This window comes from Electrona antarctica (assembly GCF_951216825.1).
Source record: "Electrona antarctica genome assembly, chromosome: 17".
Taxonomy (NCBI): domain Eukaryota; kingdom Metazoa; phylum Chordata; class Actinopteri; order Myctophiformes; family Myctophidae; genus Electrona; species Electrona antarctica.
In genome coordinates this window covers 44,294,075-44,312,983 of record NC_136798.1, presented here as the reverse complement: position 1 = coordinate 44,312,983, position 18,909 = coordinate 44,294,075, and the positions used below count along the sequence as shown (strand labels likewise).

At 42.3% G+C, this 18,909-nt stretch overlaps 1 protein-coding gene and 1 pseudogene across 2 annotated transcripts in view; one reads left to right on the top strand and one right to left on the bottom strand.

Moving 5' to 3' along the window:
• The window catches only part of allc (allantoicase), a gene marked incomplete at both ends in the record, with an annotated part of 37,657 nt that extends 28,165 nt beyond the window's left edge, over positions 1-9,492 (bottom strand). Inside the window, 4 exons of the mRNA XM_079526464.1 lie at positions 4,686-4,805; positions 6,804-6,891; positions 8,200-8,250; positions 9,427-9,492. Coding sequence (XP_079382590.1) covers positions 4,686-4,805; positions 6,804-6,891; positions 8,200-8,250; positions 9,427-9,492 — 325 coding nt within the window. The remainder of the gene's footprint in view (positions 1-4,685; positions 4,806-6,803; positions 6,892-8,199; positions 8,251-9,426) is intronic.
• Positions 1,288-2,672, top strand: LOC306940536 (zinc-binding protein A33-like; annotated as a pseudogene). The gene has a single exon. The product of its transcript is annotated as a zinc-binding protein A33-like (transcript).
• Positions 9,493-18,909: the final 9,417 nt, after the last annotated feature.

The following is an 18,909-nucleotide window of genomic DNA, read 5'->3' as shown; positions in this document are numbered from 1 at the left end:
CCTTCTGTGTGAGTTATCCTTCCAAGCCCACTATACCATGTACTATACATCCTGCGTCTACTACATCCTGTAGTTCACTTAAGAAATAAAAGTATTGTTACAAGTAGCTTTTATTTTGAAGAGGAAGTTGTTTCGGTTGTAGCCAGCTGCCATGACAGTCTAGTCGACTAGAAGTGCCGGGTGGTAGTGGAATAATAATAACAACAACATGCTTTTAGCCAAAGTTCATGAAAACCGCATGCGTCTATGACTTAAACAATGTAGGCTAAACACTTTGGAATTACGTTTAACATGGTATATCCTCCGTGGCGGCGTCATTAGGTGAGTACCAGTTAATGAATTGTTAAGTTTCATAGTATCATTCATCATCAACAACAGGCTGTTGTTGTTGCCCCCCCAAAATGAACAGGTTACTGCCTACAGGATTCTCATTCTGTTACTGTCACTGCCTGCAAGGATGGCCGCCGTGCCATTGCATATAAACTATCTAATTCATACGTGGGTCGTCGTGGGTCCACGTGGATTGTTGTTATTGTTCATGCGCCACGGCGCGCGGCGTGGAGAGGGCATCAGAGCGCAGCGCAACAGCCTAGTATGGCATATTGTAGTGTACTCTCTGCACTCTCTTTCTGTCCAGTCCTACGTGCCGATTGTGGCAAATTATATTCATTAATAAAGAGAGAGCTGTAAAGGGGATATTGTCTATGGTCAGTTCATGGTGTGTATCATTCTCGTTTTTAACCGGGCCGTGATAATGCGGCGCAATGACGGTAGGCAGTAGCCTAATACAATGTAACCAACTTGCGCAAGCATTAAAAAATGGGTTTTAATTGTCAGGTAACGGAAAATAACGGAAAATAATCTAACCTTTTACTTTTCTCAGAAGGTAATTTGTAACGGTAAGGGATTATTTTTATGGGCAGTAATCCAGTAACCTAACGACGTTACTTTCTAAAGTAACGATGCCCAACACTGCTCACGGGCTAAACAGTTTGGGAAACACTGCCCCAAAGCTTTGTGCGCCCGGACTGCAGCCCTGTCTGTGAGTCAACCCGGACTGCAGCCCTGTCTGTGTGTAAACCCGGACTGCAGCCCTGTCTGTAAGTCAACCCGGACTGCAGCCCTGTCTGTGAGTCAACCCGGACTGCAGCCCTGTCTGTGAGTCAACCCGGCACTGCTCATGATGGTATTGTTTTCTCCTCTAGTATTCCTGGTGTAACAGCCTCAGTGAGACCATTGCAGACCAGAAGAGTGTGACTGCTGACAACATGGCTTCCCGTTTGACTGGAAGAGGAGCTCACCTGTCCGGTGTGCCGGGACATCTTTAAACATCCCGTTGTGCTGTCTTGCAGCCACAGCTTCTGCAAAGGCTGTCTGCAGGAATGGTGGAGAGGAAGAGCAGCACATGAATGTCCTGTTTGTAAAAGAACATCCTCCAGTGACCATCCTCCTACAAACCTGGTGTTGAAGAACCTGTGTGAGAACGTCTTGGAGGAGAAACTCCAGAGTGAGTCGTCGGTGAGCTCAGAGGTCCTCTGTGTTGAACACGGGGAGAAGCTCAGGCTTTTCTGTCTGGACGATGAACAGCCGGTGTGTGTCGTGTGTCGGGATTCAGAAAAGCACACTGGTCATAAGTTCTTACCCATAGACGAAGCGGCGGGGCGTTGCAAAGAGAAAGTCCGGGAATTACTGAATACTTTGTTGGAGAAACAAATGGTATTTGATAAAGTTAAAACAAATTATGATCAAACAGAAATTCACATCAAGGTTTAGGCCCAGAACACAGAGATGCAGATTAAGGAACAGTTTAAGAACTTTCATCAGTTCCTACAAGAGGAAGAGAAGGCCAGGATCTCTGCTCTGAGGATTGAAGAAACACTGAAGAGTCTGGAGATAAAGGAGAGGATTGAGGAGCTGATCAGAGACATGGCGTCCCTCTCAGATGCAATCCAAGCCATCGAGGACCAACTGAGAGATGACAACCACGTCTCAATACTGCAGAACTACAAGACCACAATGGAAAGAGTCCAGCTCACCCTTCAGGACCCACCGCCGCTCTCAGGAGCCCTGATAGACGAGGCCAAACACCTGGGAAACCTGGCCTTCAGAGTCTGGGACAAGATGAAGGACATTGTCTCCTACACTCCTGTCATTCTGGACCCCAACACTGCCAGTGCAGTATACACCCTGTCTGATGATCTGACCAGCGTGAGATGGGGAAAGAGACAGCGGCTGCCTAACAACCCAGAGAGATTTGGCTTTCATTGCTACAGTATGTTCTTGTTTCATGAGGGCTTTCTTTCAGGGACTCACAGCTGGGACGTTGAGGTTGGACACAATACAAACTGGAATCTGGGTGTGTTGGCAGTCTTTCCAAAGGAAGGGATGCAGAGGGGGTGAATTCTGGAACATAGGCTTATGTGGAGGTTACTACAGTGCTGTCTCCTCTGAGTCTGCTACTAATCTCTCAGTGAGGCAGAAACCCCAGAGGGTCAGAGTCCAGCTGCACTGGGACAGAGGACAGCTGTCCTTCTCTGATCCTGATACTGGCACCCACCTACACACACACTTTCACGGAGAAACTCTTTCCATGCTTTGGCAATTTTGATGATGGTATGTCAATGGAGGTGCTACCAGGGAAGATTGGTGTCACTCTGGAAAACCACGGTTAGAATGTCTAGCATTCCATAAAGCCCATTATTGATCTGATATTGATTAAGGGCTTTTTAAACTGTGATTATTTAATGAATGTATCATTCCATTTTGAATCACTTTGGTATGATCATGATAGGATTTCACATTGATTGATTATTGTATATTGCTATTATGGTAACAGGTTGGTTTTGATAATTATTGATAACATGTCATTCAGGACGGCAGAAAGCAAGAAATTGTGTTTTCGCCCCATAGCTGTGCATCTGCCTGTCCATTTGCTGTCTCCGCCGAAGACTATGTTACTCGCAGCGGGGACCGCATGCAATTCCGACGGAGCATTAGTCCGACATGCGTCGGACTAGCGTCTGCTCCATAGAGTATATAAAAGGATAGAGACTGAACTGGCGCGAAGCTCCGCCCCCCCAGCTATTCATGTCAGTGGAAGTTGCTCAGTGGCGTTTTGAAGCACCCGGAAGACTGCCGGAAGTCCCTCCTCCGGACCTCAACTTTGAGGTCCGGAGTGACGTATGCAACCGAGCGCTCAATGTTAAAGCCCAGCTGCACGGGGTTTCCCGGTCATGAATCCACGGGTCCGCCTGTAGTCCCTCCTCCTACCACTAGGACCCAGACCTTCAACGTTGAATAGCCTCACTGGCCCCTTGGTCTGCTCCCGTGCTTGCGGTTATGGTTAGGTTAGGAGATGAGGTGGGTTGTCATTTTGTCGGACCAATGACTAGTCTGAACAACGTACTGCACCCCCTCTGAGCTCAGAGGCTCAGAGGAGCACACCTTTCTAGTATTGAAATGTGTATAATTGATGATGAAATGCTGAATTATATTGGTTTTCATCATGATGATGTTTTGGAAATTGATTTAATTGAGATTAAATAGGACCACTTATTGTAAATAAATATTAAATCAAACATTTAAAATGTTTAGAAATTAGAAGTGTGATACCAAATCAAATCATGTTCACCTGTTCGAAAAGTGGCTAAAGTATCATCCTCTCAAATACAGAATCAAAATGGTTCCGTACAATTTTTTCTAAATTTTATTCTGCTTTAAGTAGCATGCGGCGTGTCAAACTAGGGGTTTTTCATGATTCTGAACCCATTCCAAGTATTCGTTTTGCACGAAAAACACTCCTTGGGCTAAATTCGGCCATATCCACTTGCCTAAATATGCTGACCTCATCACATTTGTGACGACGGCTTTGGCCATTTTTAGCCCACGAAGGGTTTTTCGTGCAAAACGAATGCTTTGGGTTGAGAATCATGAAAACCCCCTAGTTTGACACGTCACATGCTACTTAAAGCAGAATGAAATTTAGAACATTTAGCAATATTGGTTGTTAATGATACCCCAACTTTCAGCAGCTGTCAAAACTTCCCGGTTACCAATGTGGGATATGTTATTTACAAACACATTGGTGAAGAAATGACATGGTAAGAAATGTATAAGCCACATTTTCTTATTTTACTAGATACTGTACATACTGTGGATGTTAGAGCCAATTTAATTATTTCTATCTTATTCATTGTCTTGGCAATGTATCGGGACCCCCGCCCCGCCCCCTCCCGACCCCCAATATAAATTGACTGCTACAATAACCTTAAACCATTTTGGGCGGGAACCCCTTTTGGTGTTTTAAGCATTATGTTATAATTTAGCTATTGAAAAATAGCAGATCTACAAGCTCATAGCGCGCCACCGAGTGGCGCGCTACGAGCTTGTAGGTCTGCTATTTTTGAAAAATCGTGAAAATAAAATTTAAAAAAAATCTTTTTTTTTTTTTGGAAAATAATTTGGGGACCCCCTAAAATAATTTGGCGACCCCCCGAGGGGTCGCGACCCACGGGTTGAGAACCCCTGGCCTATATGACAAATGCTATATGACACAAAGTGTGTGTGTGTGTCACTTTGTGTGTACGTGTGTGTGTGTGTGTGTGTGTGTGTGTGTGTGTGTGTGTGCGTGTGCGTGTGTGTGTGTGTGTGTGTGTGTGTGTGTGTGTGCGTGCGTGCGTGCATACCCAGACAGGCAGCCTGTATGGACACAGAGGGAGAGTAGTTTCCTGTGAAGAAGGAAGTGTCCACATCAAAGCCACGGATCAACCCTGGCACTCCCAGCTGGATGATACACCAATCATAACCTGACGCACACACACGCACGCACGCACGCACGCACAGTCAGAGAGAGAACATCACATTAATCACATGTACACTTTTCACACTGCTCTCCTCATGTTTGTTTACTGATTATTGCTTATTCAACTTAATCATGATCCCAGGTTTAAAAAAAAGGCACTTGCCATTTTTTATTCCTATACTAGTCTTTTTACGTTTTAAATGTACTAGGTATTTGTATGCTATGCCCTGTATGTCAGTCCTGTTTGTATTGTTTGATGTTTGATGTCTGGGGACTGCAGATGGAAATTAGCATGTTTTGCTAAATCTGGTATATTTAAACTGCATTTGTAATGTAATGTTCATCAATGTACACTGTCCCGACTAAATAAACGAATAAAGTAAAGTAACAAGCTGTGCACAATCTGAGAATGCAGATTGTGTACCCTGTGTACCCTGCAGCCAAAGTACTGTATATCAGGGGTTCTCAACGTTTTTGGCCGGGGACCCCCGAAAATGCTTTGGCAACGTCTCGGGACCCCCGCCCCGCCCCCTCCCGACCCCCAATATAAATTGACTGCTACAATAACCTTAAACCATTTTGGGCGGGAACCCCTTTTGGTGTTTTAAGCATTGTTATAATTTAGCTATTTAAAAATAGCAGATCTACAAGCTCATAGAGTGGCGCGCTACGAGCTTGTAGGTCTGCTATTTTTGAAAAATCGTGAAAATAATTTGGGGATCCCCTAAAATAATTTGGCGACCCCCCGAGGGGTGGCGACCCACGGGTTGAGAACCCCTGGCATACTGTATATACTCAATTGCATATACTCCAGCACAAAATGCATGTAGCCTGTGTGTATAGACCAAAACCAGTCTCATATACCCCTGATTTCTTCAGGCGACGCAGGACAAAATAATCTACGGTATCGCACTCGCTTGTCGCAGATTGACCGTATATGTGAACGCTCGTCTCTTATAGAAAATGAATTACTAGATGTGTCAGGCCCGGGATTTGTCTCGCCGTGCCCTTGAGCTATTATGTTATACTTTAACTATTCGAACAAAAAAAAGCTAGGAGCGCACGCCAGTAGTGGGGAGGTGCTGACCGCAGGAGATAAAACTTTGACTAAGAAAGGAAAGAGGCCGCACAGCTCGTAGTCACGATGCCATAAACTTTATTTTTCCAACGTTTCGGCAAACAGGCTGCCTCCTTTCTTATAGTCAATACTTTAGCTATTGAAAAGATCATAGTGCGGCACCGAGTGCCGCGCTACGACCTTGTAGATCTGCTATTTTTGAAAAATCGTGAAAATGTGCCGCAAATCTTTGAATATACATCTTCCTTTAGAGCGAACATTTGTAACTCATACCTTTAATTGCTTCTGGGGGGGTCCCTGGAACAACATATTTTCAGATGGGGGTCGGCGGCCAATTACATATAATCTTGGGGGTCCTTGACATGAAAATGTTTGAGAACGACTGACATAGAAACATGGGTTTTTCAGAAAACTGTCAGGATTTAGAAGGCATTTGTGACCAGATTTGACTGAGAAGCCTGCCATCGCGCAAATTACCGCTTTTCACCAGAGGAGAAAAACTTTTTTTTTCAAAATGAGTTAATAGCACAGGCAGACTCTTCACATACTAGAGCATGTCTGAAATAAGTGTCAGAGCTGAAATCAACATGTAAATATGAAATAAATGCCCAAACATGTAGCTAGGTGTAATGTTAGAGTCCACAGCAGTGAACCTTTCAAGCCGGTTTTCTCAACTCGCATTTTTCTGCAAGACATTACTCTATAAGCCATATCTCCAAAACTGGTGGGTCAAACTGAACAACCAATATGTCAATTTGAAGCTATGATTCCCTGCTTTCATATGATGTGAAAAAACGAAAATTCAAAAAAATCCAATGACAGTCCCTCAGTCAAATTTAGTCACATTTGTAGAATCGCCCTCAGGTCTAAATGGGTCAAGGCACTGAAGACATGCAGGTGAAGGTTGTCTGACATCAAACAGACCTGGGATTCTCTTCCTCCGTGTCTCCCATCCATCCATCCACTTCCCAAAGTCAGTGAACGCGGACGCAATGAACTGTGGAGCATCTCTCTGGGAACAACACATAAACAGAGATTAAGTGTGTGTGCGTGCGTGCGTGCGTGCGTGCGTGCGTGCGTGGTGTGTGTGTGTGTGTGTGTGTGTGTGTGTGTGTGTGTGAGGCGGCTTGGCCTGTTGTAGCGCCACCATGAGGCTGATTAGAAAACTGTCAAGTGGCATTTCTTCCTCAGCCTAGTGGGAATATGCATGCATAGTTTCACCGCAATCGGACGCTGCATTGAGTAGTTGTGGTGATCTGTACAAAACGGGTACAAAGCGGGCTACTCCTGAAAAGTTTAGAAGTCAAATCAAACAAACCCGTCTTGATCACATGACTATGGAGAGCATGTGTACCGATTTGCGTGAAATTTGGATAAAATATGAAGGAGTAATATTAGAAAATGTGTTTTACATATGTCGGCCTCCTGGTGGCGCTATAAAGAGCAGATGTGAAAAATTCCAGGCAAAGGTTTTTCCTTGGCCTCTAGGGAGTGTGCATACAAAGTTTTACACAGATCCGTGCAGTTAGAGGTAAAAACACTAATCGGCCAGTTATATCGCCACCATGAGGCTGAGTTGAAAATGTTCACGTGGCATTTATTTCTCGGCCTAGTGGGAATGTGCGTGCACAATTTCACGGAAATCACACGATGTGGTCATGATTTGCAGCATTTTGTTTGAAACTGAGCACTCCTGCAAACTTTGGAAGCGAATCTTAGCCAATCAGGATGGAGTCTGAGAAATCTGAAAGACCCTTTTTGTTGAATGGCTCTAGAGAGACTGTGTACCGATTTGCGTGATGTTTGGACAAAATCTGTAGGTGTACTGTCCAAAAACGTGTGTTGCACAAAGCACCCTCCTGGTGGCGCTATAACAGGCCGTTCTGGAAATTTTGGGGCAGAGGTTCATCGTTGGCATCCAGGGAGTGTGTGTGCAAAATTTGGCATCGACCGAGTTAACGGTGCCGGAGATTAGCTGTTCACAGACGGACGGACGGACGGACACACGGACACACGGACGGACGGAGTGCAAAAAATACTCTCTCCCCATGCCTTCGGCCTGGTGGAGACAAATAGGGTGCATTTTGCATCCCTAAACGCAGTTTATAGTTAAGGGACGCAATAAAACAACGTCCTCTGCATCCACGGGATGCAATGTACAGTTTTTTAGTCTAGTTTGTTTTGCTAGCTAAAGTTATAATAATCATTTCTTCTTCTGTTTTCTACATGCATATAACATGCATGTAGAAAACATGCAAAACACATGCAAAACACGCATCTCGTCGCGTTGCGTCGCATCGTGTCGTGTCGTGTTGTGTACCTTGAGCAGGTTGTTGGCTGGAGCAAACCATTCGTCTGTAGCGAAAATCACCTGGAATGAATTAAAACACACCACTGGTTGTAAAACACAACAGGCAGTGTCTTCACACTATCCATCATTTAAACGTCACTACTGCTCTCAAGGAGTGCACATTCATTATTAATAGATGACATTGGCCGTGTCTAAATGCTTATATACTCTGTTTATGCAGATGGTACAGATTAGAAGGGGATATTACTGTAAATTGGGTTTAGGGTCTAATGAGTAAATGACAAAATATTGTCTCCGTCGGGTGGAAAATCTCATAATGTTATACTGTTATACTTTCCATGATTCAGCTTCAAAAGCATCGAAAGTAGCACATCCAATCTGCTATACTGTTGATGCTTCTGTGTGATACCAGTCTGATCAAGTAGGGCAGGGGTGGGCAACTGGCGGCCCGGGGGCCACATGCGGCCCCCAACTTCACTTAATGTGGCCCTCAGGTTAATGTCAGAATACTGACATAATATTGGTTTCAGCTGTTTACAATTCCACAACATGCAAACATGACCCGCTGTAATTACTTCAGTCTAAATTAGTAGCTCAGTGCTTCAACACAAGTATAATTAAAGGCATTTGAAATTACATAAAAATGTTAATTTCCAGGATTCCAATTCAAAAATAGCAAAAGATAATTCAACATTTCAATTCGAATATAGCAAAAATAGCCGCGTTTTGAGCTTGTAGATCGGCTATTTTTGCGACGACAGTAATATATGGCCCTAGGGAGTGAGTGTGGAAATATAGCGGCCCTCTCCATCGTCAAAGTTGCCCACCCCTGAAGTAGGGCATTCATTTATGAACAAACCCATTTAGGATTGAGACCAGATTCTACAAAATGTCTTCTAAATCATGACGTAAAAAACGTATGTTCATCTCAAGGAACCCATACATTATATATAATTGAGAATATATAAATATATATAGATTATATATAAAGATTTGCGTCACATTGTCACGATTTTTCAATAATAGAGCTAAGTATAACATAATGCTTAAAACACCAAAAGGGGGTTCCCGTCCTGAATGGCTTAAAACAATAGAGACATAAGCACGCGCTTTCTGCCCCAACAGCAATGGTATAATATCTTTTGTCATGAACTGTGACCCTTATTTGTTTTTATGACGGAAGTGTCACGTTGGCGTTTTATGACACCAGATAAAACACACGACAATACTAGTCACCTTGCCTCCCGTCGTCTCGCACGCCAGGTTATTGAACTGCACAAATTCAGGTCGTCTGCTCTCCATCTGCGCGGCTCTCCTCTCCGCCATGATCAGCTCTTTATAACCAGGTTCAAACACAGCTACTGTAGGATACTCTATAGATTTAACTCATTTAGGCCTGACGTCAATGTTAAAAAAAATGTTTTCTGAAAAACCTTATGTTTCTGTATCAGTGGTGCTCAATATTTCATGTCAAGGACCCCAAACATTATAAGTAATTGGCCTCCGTCCCCCCCCCCCCCCCCCATCTGATAATATGTTGTTCCAGGGACCTCCCCCCAGAAGCAAATATTTGAGTTAAAATGTTCACTCTGTAATAATACATATTCAAAGATTTGAGGCACATTTTCACGATTTTTAAAAAATAGCAGACCTACGAGCTTGTAGATCTGCTATTTTTCAATAGCTAAAGTGTAACATAATGATTAAAACACCAAAAGGGGTTCCCGCCCAAAATGGGTTAATGATAATATGAAACGATAGTATGTATAGCTTTAGCTGTTCCCACACACACACTGGTAGTGTTTGTACAGGCTGGAGCCGGCTGGTCAAAGTGCACTGACTGCTCTGTCGTTGACAGCACTGACTGCAGGGGCAATGCTGGAAGTCATACGTTGGTTAGACATACTAACATACGTTGGTTAGACATACTAACAGACCGACAGGCATTAGTCCAACAACACTGTCTCTCCTGACATGTGTGGCCGGTTCAAACTAACCTGTGGCAGGTTAAAACCAACCCGTGGCAGGTTCAAACTAACCCGTGGCTTCCTGTGAGGTTATATAGGTTTAGGGTTTGGGTTTTTGACTGGGGCACTACTTGCCTACTTACTACTTATTTCCATCGAAATAAGTAGTAAAGTGTGCCGCTTGGGATACTATTTACATTATGAATGAGAGGATACAAAAAAATGGATTGCACGCACGCACCCACACACGCACGCACGCACGCACGCACGCACGCACACACACAATAATTTTTGGGCACTCCTCTGGTGTCATAGACAGCATTTACCAAGCTGAATACTAACACTACAAACATAGCATGCATGCAGGAGCTTACAGCATGTGAAGTAACTATAAGGCACGTGTAGGCTATTATATATTTGTACATTTGTATGATGTTTCATACACTAAAGGCAATTCAACGTGCTTTACAAAAATGCATAAAAGAGGCATTTACAACTAAGACATATTAGACATTTAAAATCACCTCAAAAGATGAAAGTGGCCTAGAATAATGTCATTTTTCCTCACTAGAATGGAAAAAATCACACCTGTGTGAACTGAGTGGTGTAAGGTATTATATAGCCTGATCAGCTGTGTTCTGACGTAATGTCTGACGTAATGAAATCAGCATCAACCAATCAGCATCAACCATGCTCATTTTTTTTGCACAGACAGACAGACAGACAGACAGACAGACAGACAGACAGACAGACAGACAGACAGACAGACTAACAAAGCCAGTTGTAGGAGTGGTTTACACCACTCAAAAAAGCCATCATGCAATATAGTGCTCCTCAACTATAGGTGGTCCATGGGGACCACCAGGGGTCCACGTGGGTCTGTAACTCAGAGAGAGTGTACGTAACCAAATGGACCCTTATATGGGTCCATTCACACTGATACATTTACAGTGCAAATAATGATTGGGATCCCCGAGATAAAAGATCGGCTTGGTGAAGAGACGTTGTACTGTACGTATACAAAGATTGCACCTGAGTGCAACTCAGGTTCGTTTCACAAAGCTACGAGGGTCTAAGAGTGGTTGAACTTAACCCTGCAAGACGCGGAAACATTTCTACTTGAAAAAAAGAGATTTCAACTGCTACTTGTACTACTATAGGACTTTGTAGAGGAAATTATGTAAAGAAAAAAAGAAGAAAAGCAAATGCACATTTATAATAATTATTAAAATAATAATAATACATTAATAATTTACATTTGGGGGATATCTTTCACAATAATAAATAAAACAAGACATTCTAATTATCACAAAAACATATATTACAGGCATTTTAGTCCAGAGGTTTTTAAGTTGTGTGAATTTCTGCCTCTGTGGGGGGTATTTACTATTTATATGCAAATATCATGACCAATGGCATTGCAATGGCAAACATCAATGATGATGTTTAGGTGAAAAAAATAACAGATTTTTTTATTTATTAATTAATACATTAATTAAAATATGTCGTATTATTACAACGGTGGGTCTTGCAGGGTTAAGTGATATTGTGATATTGATAAATGAATAATTCCAAATATTATTAAAGTATTCTTCTGAGTCACCCCTGGCACCTTAGGGTTAGCCTGGCTAATAAGCCAGACTCAAATCACACTGTCGTGTGGTATTTGAGTCTGGAGATGCTGTGTATGGATCTTGTTTCCCGGGGGGCGGGTTCAAACATTTTCTCTTTGACGCAATTGGTCAGAGCTACTGTCAGTCAAAAGTCTCAAGCATTGAACGTCACTGTACCAAAGCCTGCCCATATTGCATACCGTGTCCCGATTGGCCACACCAGTTCTCTGGTGTAGGAAATGGGCGTACAATTGAGCCTCTCCAGACCGTAATCCGCCGGCAGGCAATTTTGTTTTTGCCAACGGCTGATTCGGTCTGGCTTATTAGCCAGGCCACCTTAGGGTGTGACGGGAACCACTTTGAGAAACCCTCTAAAACAGTGGTTCCCAAACCTCTGTTAGCTCGAGACCCTAAAGAGACATTTGATGTCTCCCTGGGACATAAATGAAGTGTAACCATAGCCAATCTACAAGCTCACAACACTTCTGAAGTGACAGTTTCATTACATTTAAAACCAAATTGGCCAAATTGTCAAATATTACGTAAGAAAGAGGCAAACATGAAAATAGCTGTTATTTTCACAATATTTATCCGTGGAACAAAGTCAAATTACAAAGCATGCCTACAATGTCAAGTGCTTGTCTGGGTGGGGGGTCCCCAGTTCAAATAGTGTTATTTTGGGGGTCGCGGCCTGAAAGGTTTTGGAACCCTGGCCATACAGGAGGATTTTCACTGCAAATAAAAGCAAAAACCTGTATGAATGGGCCATCACTTTATATGCATATATCATGACCAATGGCATTGTAAGACTAAACAATAAGACGCAATGATGAAATTAATAATACATTAAATTGAAAATATGTACATATATTTAAACTGTGTACTTTCAGACAGGACCCCCTGTTGAAGAGCCATGGATTACGTGGTATAGTTTTTTCAGAACATTACTGTAGCCAGTAGAGGAGGACGCCACATGGGGTTTCCCCACAAACACTGATATAAGTTGTGTACAACATTAAATATTCATGACGTTGTGCTGAGCTGAGCTATAAAGGCTGAACCATCCTGACCTGTCTGCTACATTTACTCATCGACCTCCGGGAGCAAGTGGGACAGTTTAGGATGAAGGCTGCTGTTACTCTGCTGCTCCACCTGGTGGTGCTATTGTGAGGCTCCGCCGGCTCCAATTGGACGTTCAGTTGATGAGAGGATTGATCTATTGGATGGAAAAGTTGAAAGTAACATAAACTTTAATATATGTTTTCACTGAGAAGATAATGAATGTCAATACAATTGTTTTAATTTTTGATGTTTGACCTTAACCTGTTATATTCACTAAGATCTCTGTTGGGTGGAAAGTAAACTATAGGCCTACTACCCTTAAAGGACAACTTTGTTTTTTTTCAACCAAGGTTCATGTTTTAGGTTGTTATTAGAGAAAGTAAAAGGTGAGTGTTACTTTTTTTCCATTTGCTGCTTTCTTTTGTTTTAGGGATTTTAGCTATTTTTGACAGCGGGGCGGGGGCATTCGAGCATGGGGCTAAATATGTATTTTTTTACAAAATATTATGGCGATTAATTTTTTCATTAAAAACAGCTAAAATCCCTAAAACAAAAGAAAGCAGCAAATGAAAACAAAATAACACTCATCTTTTACATCATCATTACATCATCTTTTAAAAAAAACTAAAGTTGTCCTTTAAGATAGACTCTCGTAGATGTATTTTATCGTGTCAGAAAAAATACATCTTAGGCTAGGTCATGTGTCCAAAACAGTTTGTTTTCTTAAAGGACCACTTCACCACTTTTCAACATCTCTTCATATAATTGGTCCTCACTAATGTTCATGATAAAACACCACCATTTTTTCCTACTCAGACTGTGTCTCATAGGAGGGCTTTGGGCAGTTCGAACACCCGTCCACCAGTGACATCATCATTAGGCAGATCTTTTTTAAAACAAATTTGTTTTCAAATATATTTAGATTTGTATTATCGTGAGAACGATGGCTTCAACTTTTGCATTGCAACTTTTCAGGAAAAGAAAGCCTGCCGTTTATATTAGCTTGGATTCACCATCGATGATGTCACTGGTGGACAGGTTTCTGAACTGCCCACAGCCTTCCTATGAGACACAGACTGAGTAGGAAAAAATTGTGGTATTTTATCATGAACATTAGTTAGGACCAATTATGGGAAGAGAAGTTGAAAAGTGGTGAAGTGGTCCTTTAACTGATTACAGTTACAGTTACTGATTACATGATTTAATGACAAAGTGTTTGACCTGGAGACAGAACAAAGTTGAATTCATCTCACCTAAACTTTAATAGATGCTTCTGTTCTGTTCTAGGTTAGGCCTATGTGTAGCGAGTCTTATATTTATAAATATAATAGTGTTATATTATTGTAAATGTTTTGTTTAATGTGTCATTACAGAAATGCGGGTTGCAGTGATTGCACTCTTGGAGGTGGCCGTGCTTGGTGGACCAGGTGAATTAATCTCACGTAAACTTTAAACTATGTGACCTCGCTATTTCAAATTAAATAGTGTTATATTATTGTAAGAATATGTACGTCCACTATCCAGTCCTTCAAGGCAGTAGGCCAAGCTCTCAGCAGTGAGCTTGTAGGCCATTATGCTATTGAGAACCACTGTTCTAAATAACATAAATGAAGGTTTTGTGTGTGTGTGTGTGTGTGTGTGTGTGTGTGTGTGTGTGTGTGTGTGTGTGTGTGTGTGTGTGTGTGTGTGTGTGTGTGTGTGTGTGTGTGTGTGTGTGTGTGTGTGTGTGTGTGTGTGTGTGCAGGTCCTCAAAACATTTGAATATATGGGAAAGTTAATTTTCTTCCATAATCAAATGGAATCAAAAGGCTATATGAAACTTTCATATAGCCTATTCTAGAATGCATTGGGCCTCATGCGCCAACTGTTACTTAGGATGTTTTTAAGAAGGTTTTGGGATCCCTCAATGTTTTCTTAGCTGTGATTTGTTTGTAGGTAAGAACAGAATCTACGCACACTGTGGAGCACTCTTAGGGCAGTATTATGCGTGTCTTAAGTACCAGGTCTTATTACTTAACTTAAGACCTGGAGACGTGATCAATGCCATTTGGCTATTCTGAGTGGCCAAATAGCATTGACCACGCCTCCAGGTCTTAAGTTAAGTAATAAGACCTGGTACTTAAGACACGCATAATACTTATGTGTGCCTTTTTTGTTATTAAGTGCAATCTGAAAACATAAAGGAAAATCAGCGCCCTCTGCATGATGCTCAAAGTTTGGTCTGGGGACCTCAAGGGGTCCTTGAGGAAGTTCCAGGCAGTCCACAGAACCTTTTTACCACTTTAATCATAATATTTTATACATTGAAAATAGCCAATCTACAAGCTCACAACGCGTCCCATTACTGCCATTTAGAGCTTGTAGATCGGATATTTTCTAAACATTTTGATAAATCTTCAAAACATTTGCCCAGCAGAAAATATTTTCAGATGGGGGCCTGCAGAATGCATGTCCATTTGGGGGTCCTTGACATGAACATGTTGAGGACCCCTTGGGCCCTATTATGCGTGTCTTAAGTACCAGGTCTTATGACTTAACTTAAGACCTGGAGGCGTGGTCAATGCTGTTTGGCCACTCAGAATAGCCAAATGGCATTGATCACGCCTCCAGGTCTTAAGTTAAGTAATAAGACCTGGTACTTAAGACATGCATAATAGGGCCCCTTGAATCCCCACCCACCCTAGCCTGGCTAATAAGCCAGACTCAAATCACACTGTCGTGTGGTATTTGAGTCTGGAGATGCTGTGTATGGATCTTGTTTCCCGGGGGGGCGGGTTCAAACATTTTCTCTTTGACGCAATTGGTCAGAGCTACTGTCAGTCAAAGGTCTCAAACATTGAACGTCACTGTACCAAAGCCCGCCCATATTGCATACCGTGTCCCGATTGGCCACACCAGTTCTCTGGTGTAGGAAATGGGCGTACAATTGAGCCTCTCCAGACCGTAATCCGCCGGCAGGCAATTTCCTTTTTGCCACGGCTGATTCGGTCTGGCTTATTAGCCAGGCTACACCCACCCACCCCTTTTCCCCTCACTGTATATGTTTCTTTTCCCTTTTTACGTCCTTTATGATGAATTCCCGTTCTGCTCTTTGGCTTTATAGAAGTGTATATTTGTACGTCTCTAAATGTTTTGATGAATTGAACAAGGTGGACCCTCTTGTAAACAAGTGTAATGCTTTATTGGGTCGTCCACTCACAGTTAACAGTCTTTGTATTGAGTTGTGCATGAATTGTACTGTAATAGAGCACCAAAGTCCTGACGTCACTGTCAGTAGAGGGTGTCAATCCACAGGTTTGTCTACTTTTTATTTGCATTGTAATCTCCATAGGGGGATTTTAGATCGCCTCATATAAGAACTGTGTTTGAAAATTAAACCGATCACCCCGGCCTTTTCACTCATATGGATATGAAGCATCGACTGAAGGTGGAAATGTACCAAAGAGTAACAAAAAAAGTTAGAAACGAGTGAAACAACCCAGAGACTACATTTCCGGTATAGGCGGGTGGCTGCATCTGCCCGTCGCACAACAGAAACTGAATGTTAATTACGTTTATTTTTATTTTATTGATATTTAATGTCTCGTGGTTAGTACGAATCGAGTCACCACCAGCTGAGCTTACGTCAACGAGGAATCTCGGGAACGCAATGTGTTGACAGCTGGGCTATATTAGCAGCGACATTGCCTTCGTGTAGTTTCAAGGCTTTTGCGGCCACATTAATTCCATTTTCTCCAGAAACTGGCTGTATCAAATATGAATGGACATCATTAACGACGCACAGCCACTCCCCTGACAGAAAGGCCGGGGTGGTCGGTTTATCTTTCAAACACAGTTCTTATTTGAAGCGACCTAAAATCGCCCTATGGGGATCTCAATGCAACAAAAAAATACATGAACCTGTGTATTGGCGCCCTCTACTGAAAGTGACGTCAGACTTCGGTGCTCTATTCTGCAAACTGTTAATACATACTTAATTACTTTCCCGGTTTTAGTAGGTTCAATATTTTAAGACTGATTTATTTTTGTTTTCATCATCATCATCCTTCGACCGTCGTCGAGATCGTAGATGCCACGTCTTTCCATCGGGTCCTGTCAGCCATTGCTGCTCCCAGTTCTTGGAATGTCAGTCCTGTGTCCCTGGAGATTGTGTCAGGATATGTATGAGGCCTGGTTCCTCTGGACGATTGGGGGAGCCGCCATAGCAGGATATCTGATATTACTTGATCCTTGGAGCGGTAGCAGTGACCAGCAAAGATCGCTCTACGACATGCTACGGTTGTTGTTATTGGTGGCAATTTTTGTTTTATTTCAGGTTATTGCCAGCTCGCGTACTGGTACTGGTTTCTGTATGGTCTGCACCTTGCAAAACTGGGTTACACAGGAAATGAAATAAGATGCCCCTTCATTGACTGTACCAAATTACTGTTTGCAAATTGTCTAACCACAACTGCAAGTATACAAAATGGGAAAAGAAGGATACAGGTCAATAATGGAAGACAAATGACAACAAAAATAAATAAAATAAAACACTACCTACTGTATTGTATTTGTACCCTACAATATATTGTGTAACCTATAGTTTCTGTCTCCCTCACTCTCTTGAATGAATGGTTGTATGGTGTATTCTAAAAGGGATACAATAAATTATAATGGTAGACTAGAAAAAAATTGCTGCAAGCAGCAATAAGGAAGGACCAAGCAGGAAGGCAATAAGCAATAAGAATAAGCCACAATAAGCCATAGAAACATGGAAGACTAAACTTGAGAAAAAGAAGACCATGGAATTGTGACAGGGTCATTTTTTATAGTGGGGGGGGGGGGGGGGGGGCAGGGTTCTTGAAGACTCATACAATGAATTGGCAGTGGATTTTAACCCATGTGTTGCAAAGGCAAGAGCTCTACCTGCCGAGCTAACTGGACACAATTGGGCCTCATGCGCCAACCGTTCTTAAGAAGTTCTTAAAGGTGTAGTGAAATGAAAAATACGTTTTTCACACTTTTAGACCATATCCATGGTCATCATATGGGCATACCTAACAATGGATGCCAAAAAAGTGAAAATTCTCATTTTTGTGTGTTTTTATATTAAAAGTCCATAACAAAATATTTTGTATTACTTCCTGAAAACGAAAACGTGCTGCGTGATGACGTGTCGAGGCCAACATCGATAAAAGCCAATAAAAATGAAGCTCACCAGTTTAATTCCCCATATCTCCGCATCCGTCCAGCACAGGCTGCACAGCTGCTACTGATTACAGAAATCTTCCGTTTTTATTCCCATTCAAGATAACATCCAGAGAGTGTATTACTCGGTTTCAACTTAATCATCACGCTAAAAATGTATCTGAAAACATTATAGGGTAGAAATAAGCCACATTAAGTGTAAACTGGTAAAGCTGGCAGACTATCTGATTTGTAAACAAACATCCACACGCTGTCCTGCGTAGCATAGCTACCCGTCCCTAGCTACCGTCCCATCCCCTGAGGGATGCGACGCTCTGATTGGTTCAGAAACTTCATAGCGGTGTTTCAACTTGAGACCGTCTGAAACTTCAAAATAAAATGTCCACCATTTCCGTTTCACTACGCCTTTAAGAGGAAATTTGTTCTTAGACCCACCTAGGAAGTTTTTAAGAAGGTTTTGGGATCCCTCAATCTTTTCTTAGCTGTGATTTGTTCGTAGGTAAGAACAGAATCTACGCACACTGTGGAGCACTCTTAGGGTGCCTTTTTCGTTCTTAAGTGCAATCTGAAAACATAAAGGAAAAACAGCGCCATCTGCATGATGCTCAAAGTTTGGTCTGAGGACCTCAAGGGGTCCTTGAGGAAGTTCCAGGCAGTCCACAGCAAAATATGGAACATTACCACTTTAATCCCATTTTATACTTTGAAAATAGCCAATCTACAAGCTCACAAACGCGTCCCATTACTGCCCATTTTGAGCTTGTAGATCGGCTATTTTCGAAACATTTTGATAAATCTTCAAAACATTTCCCTAGGAGAAAATATTTTCATATGGGGGTCTGCAGAATGCATGTCAATTTGGGGGTCCTTGACATGAAAATGTTTGAGAA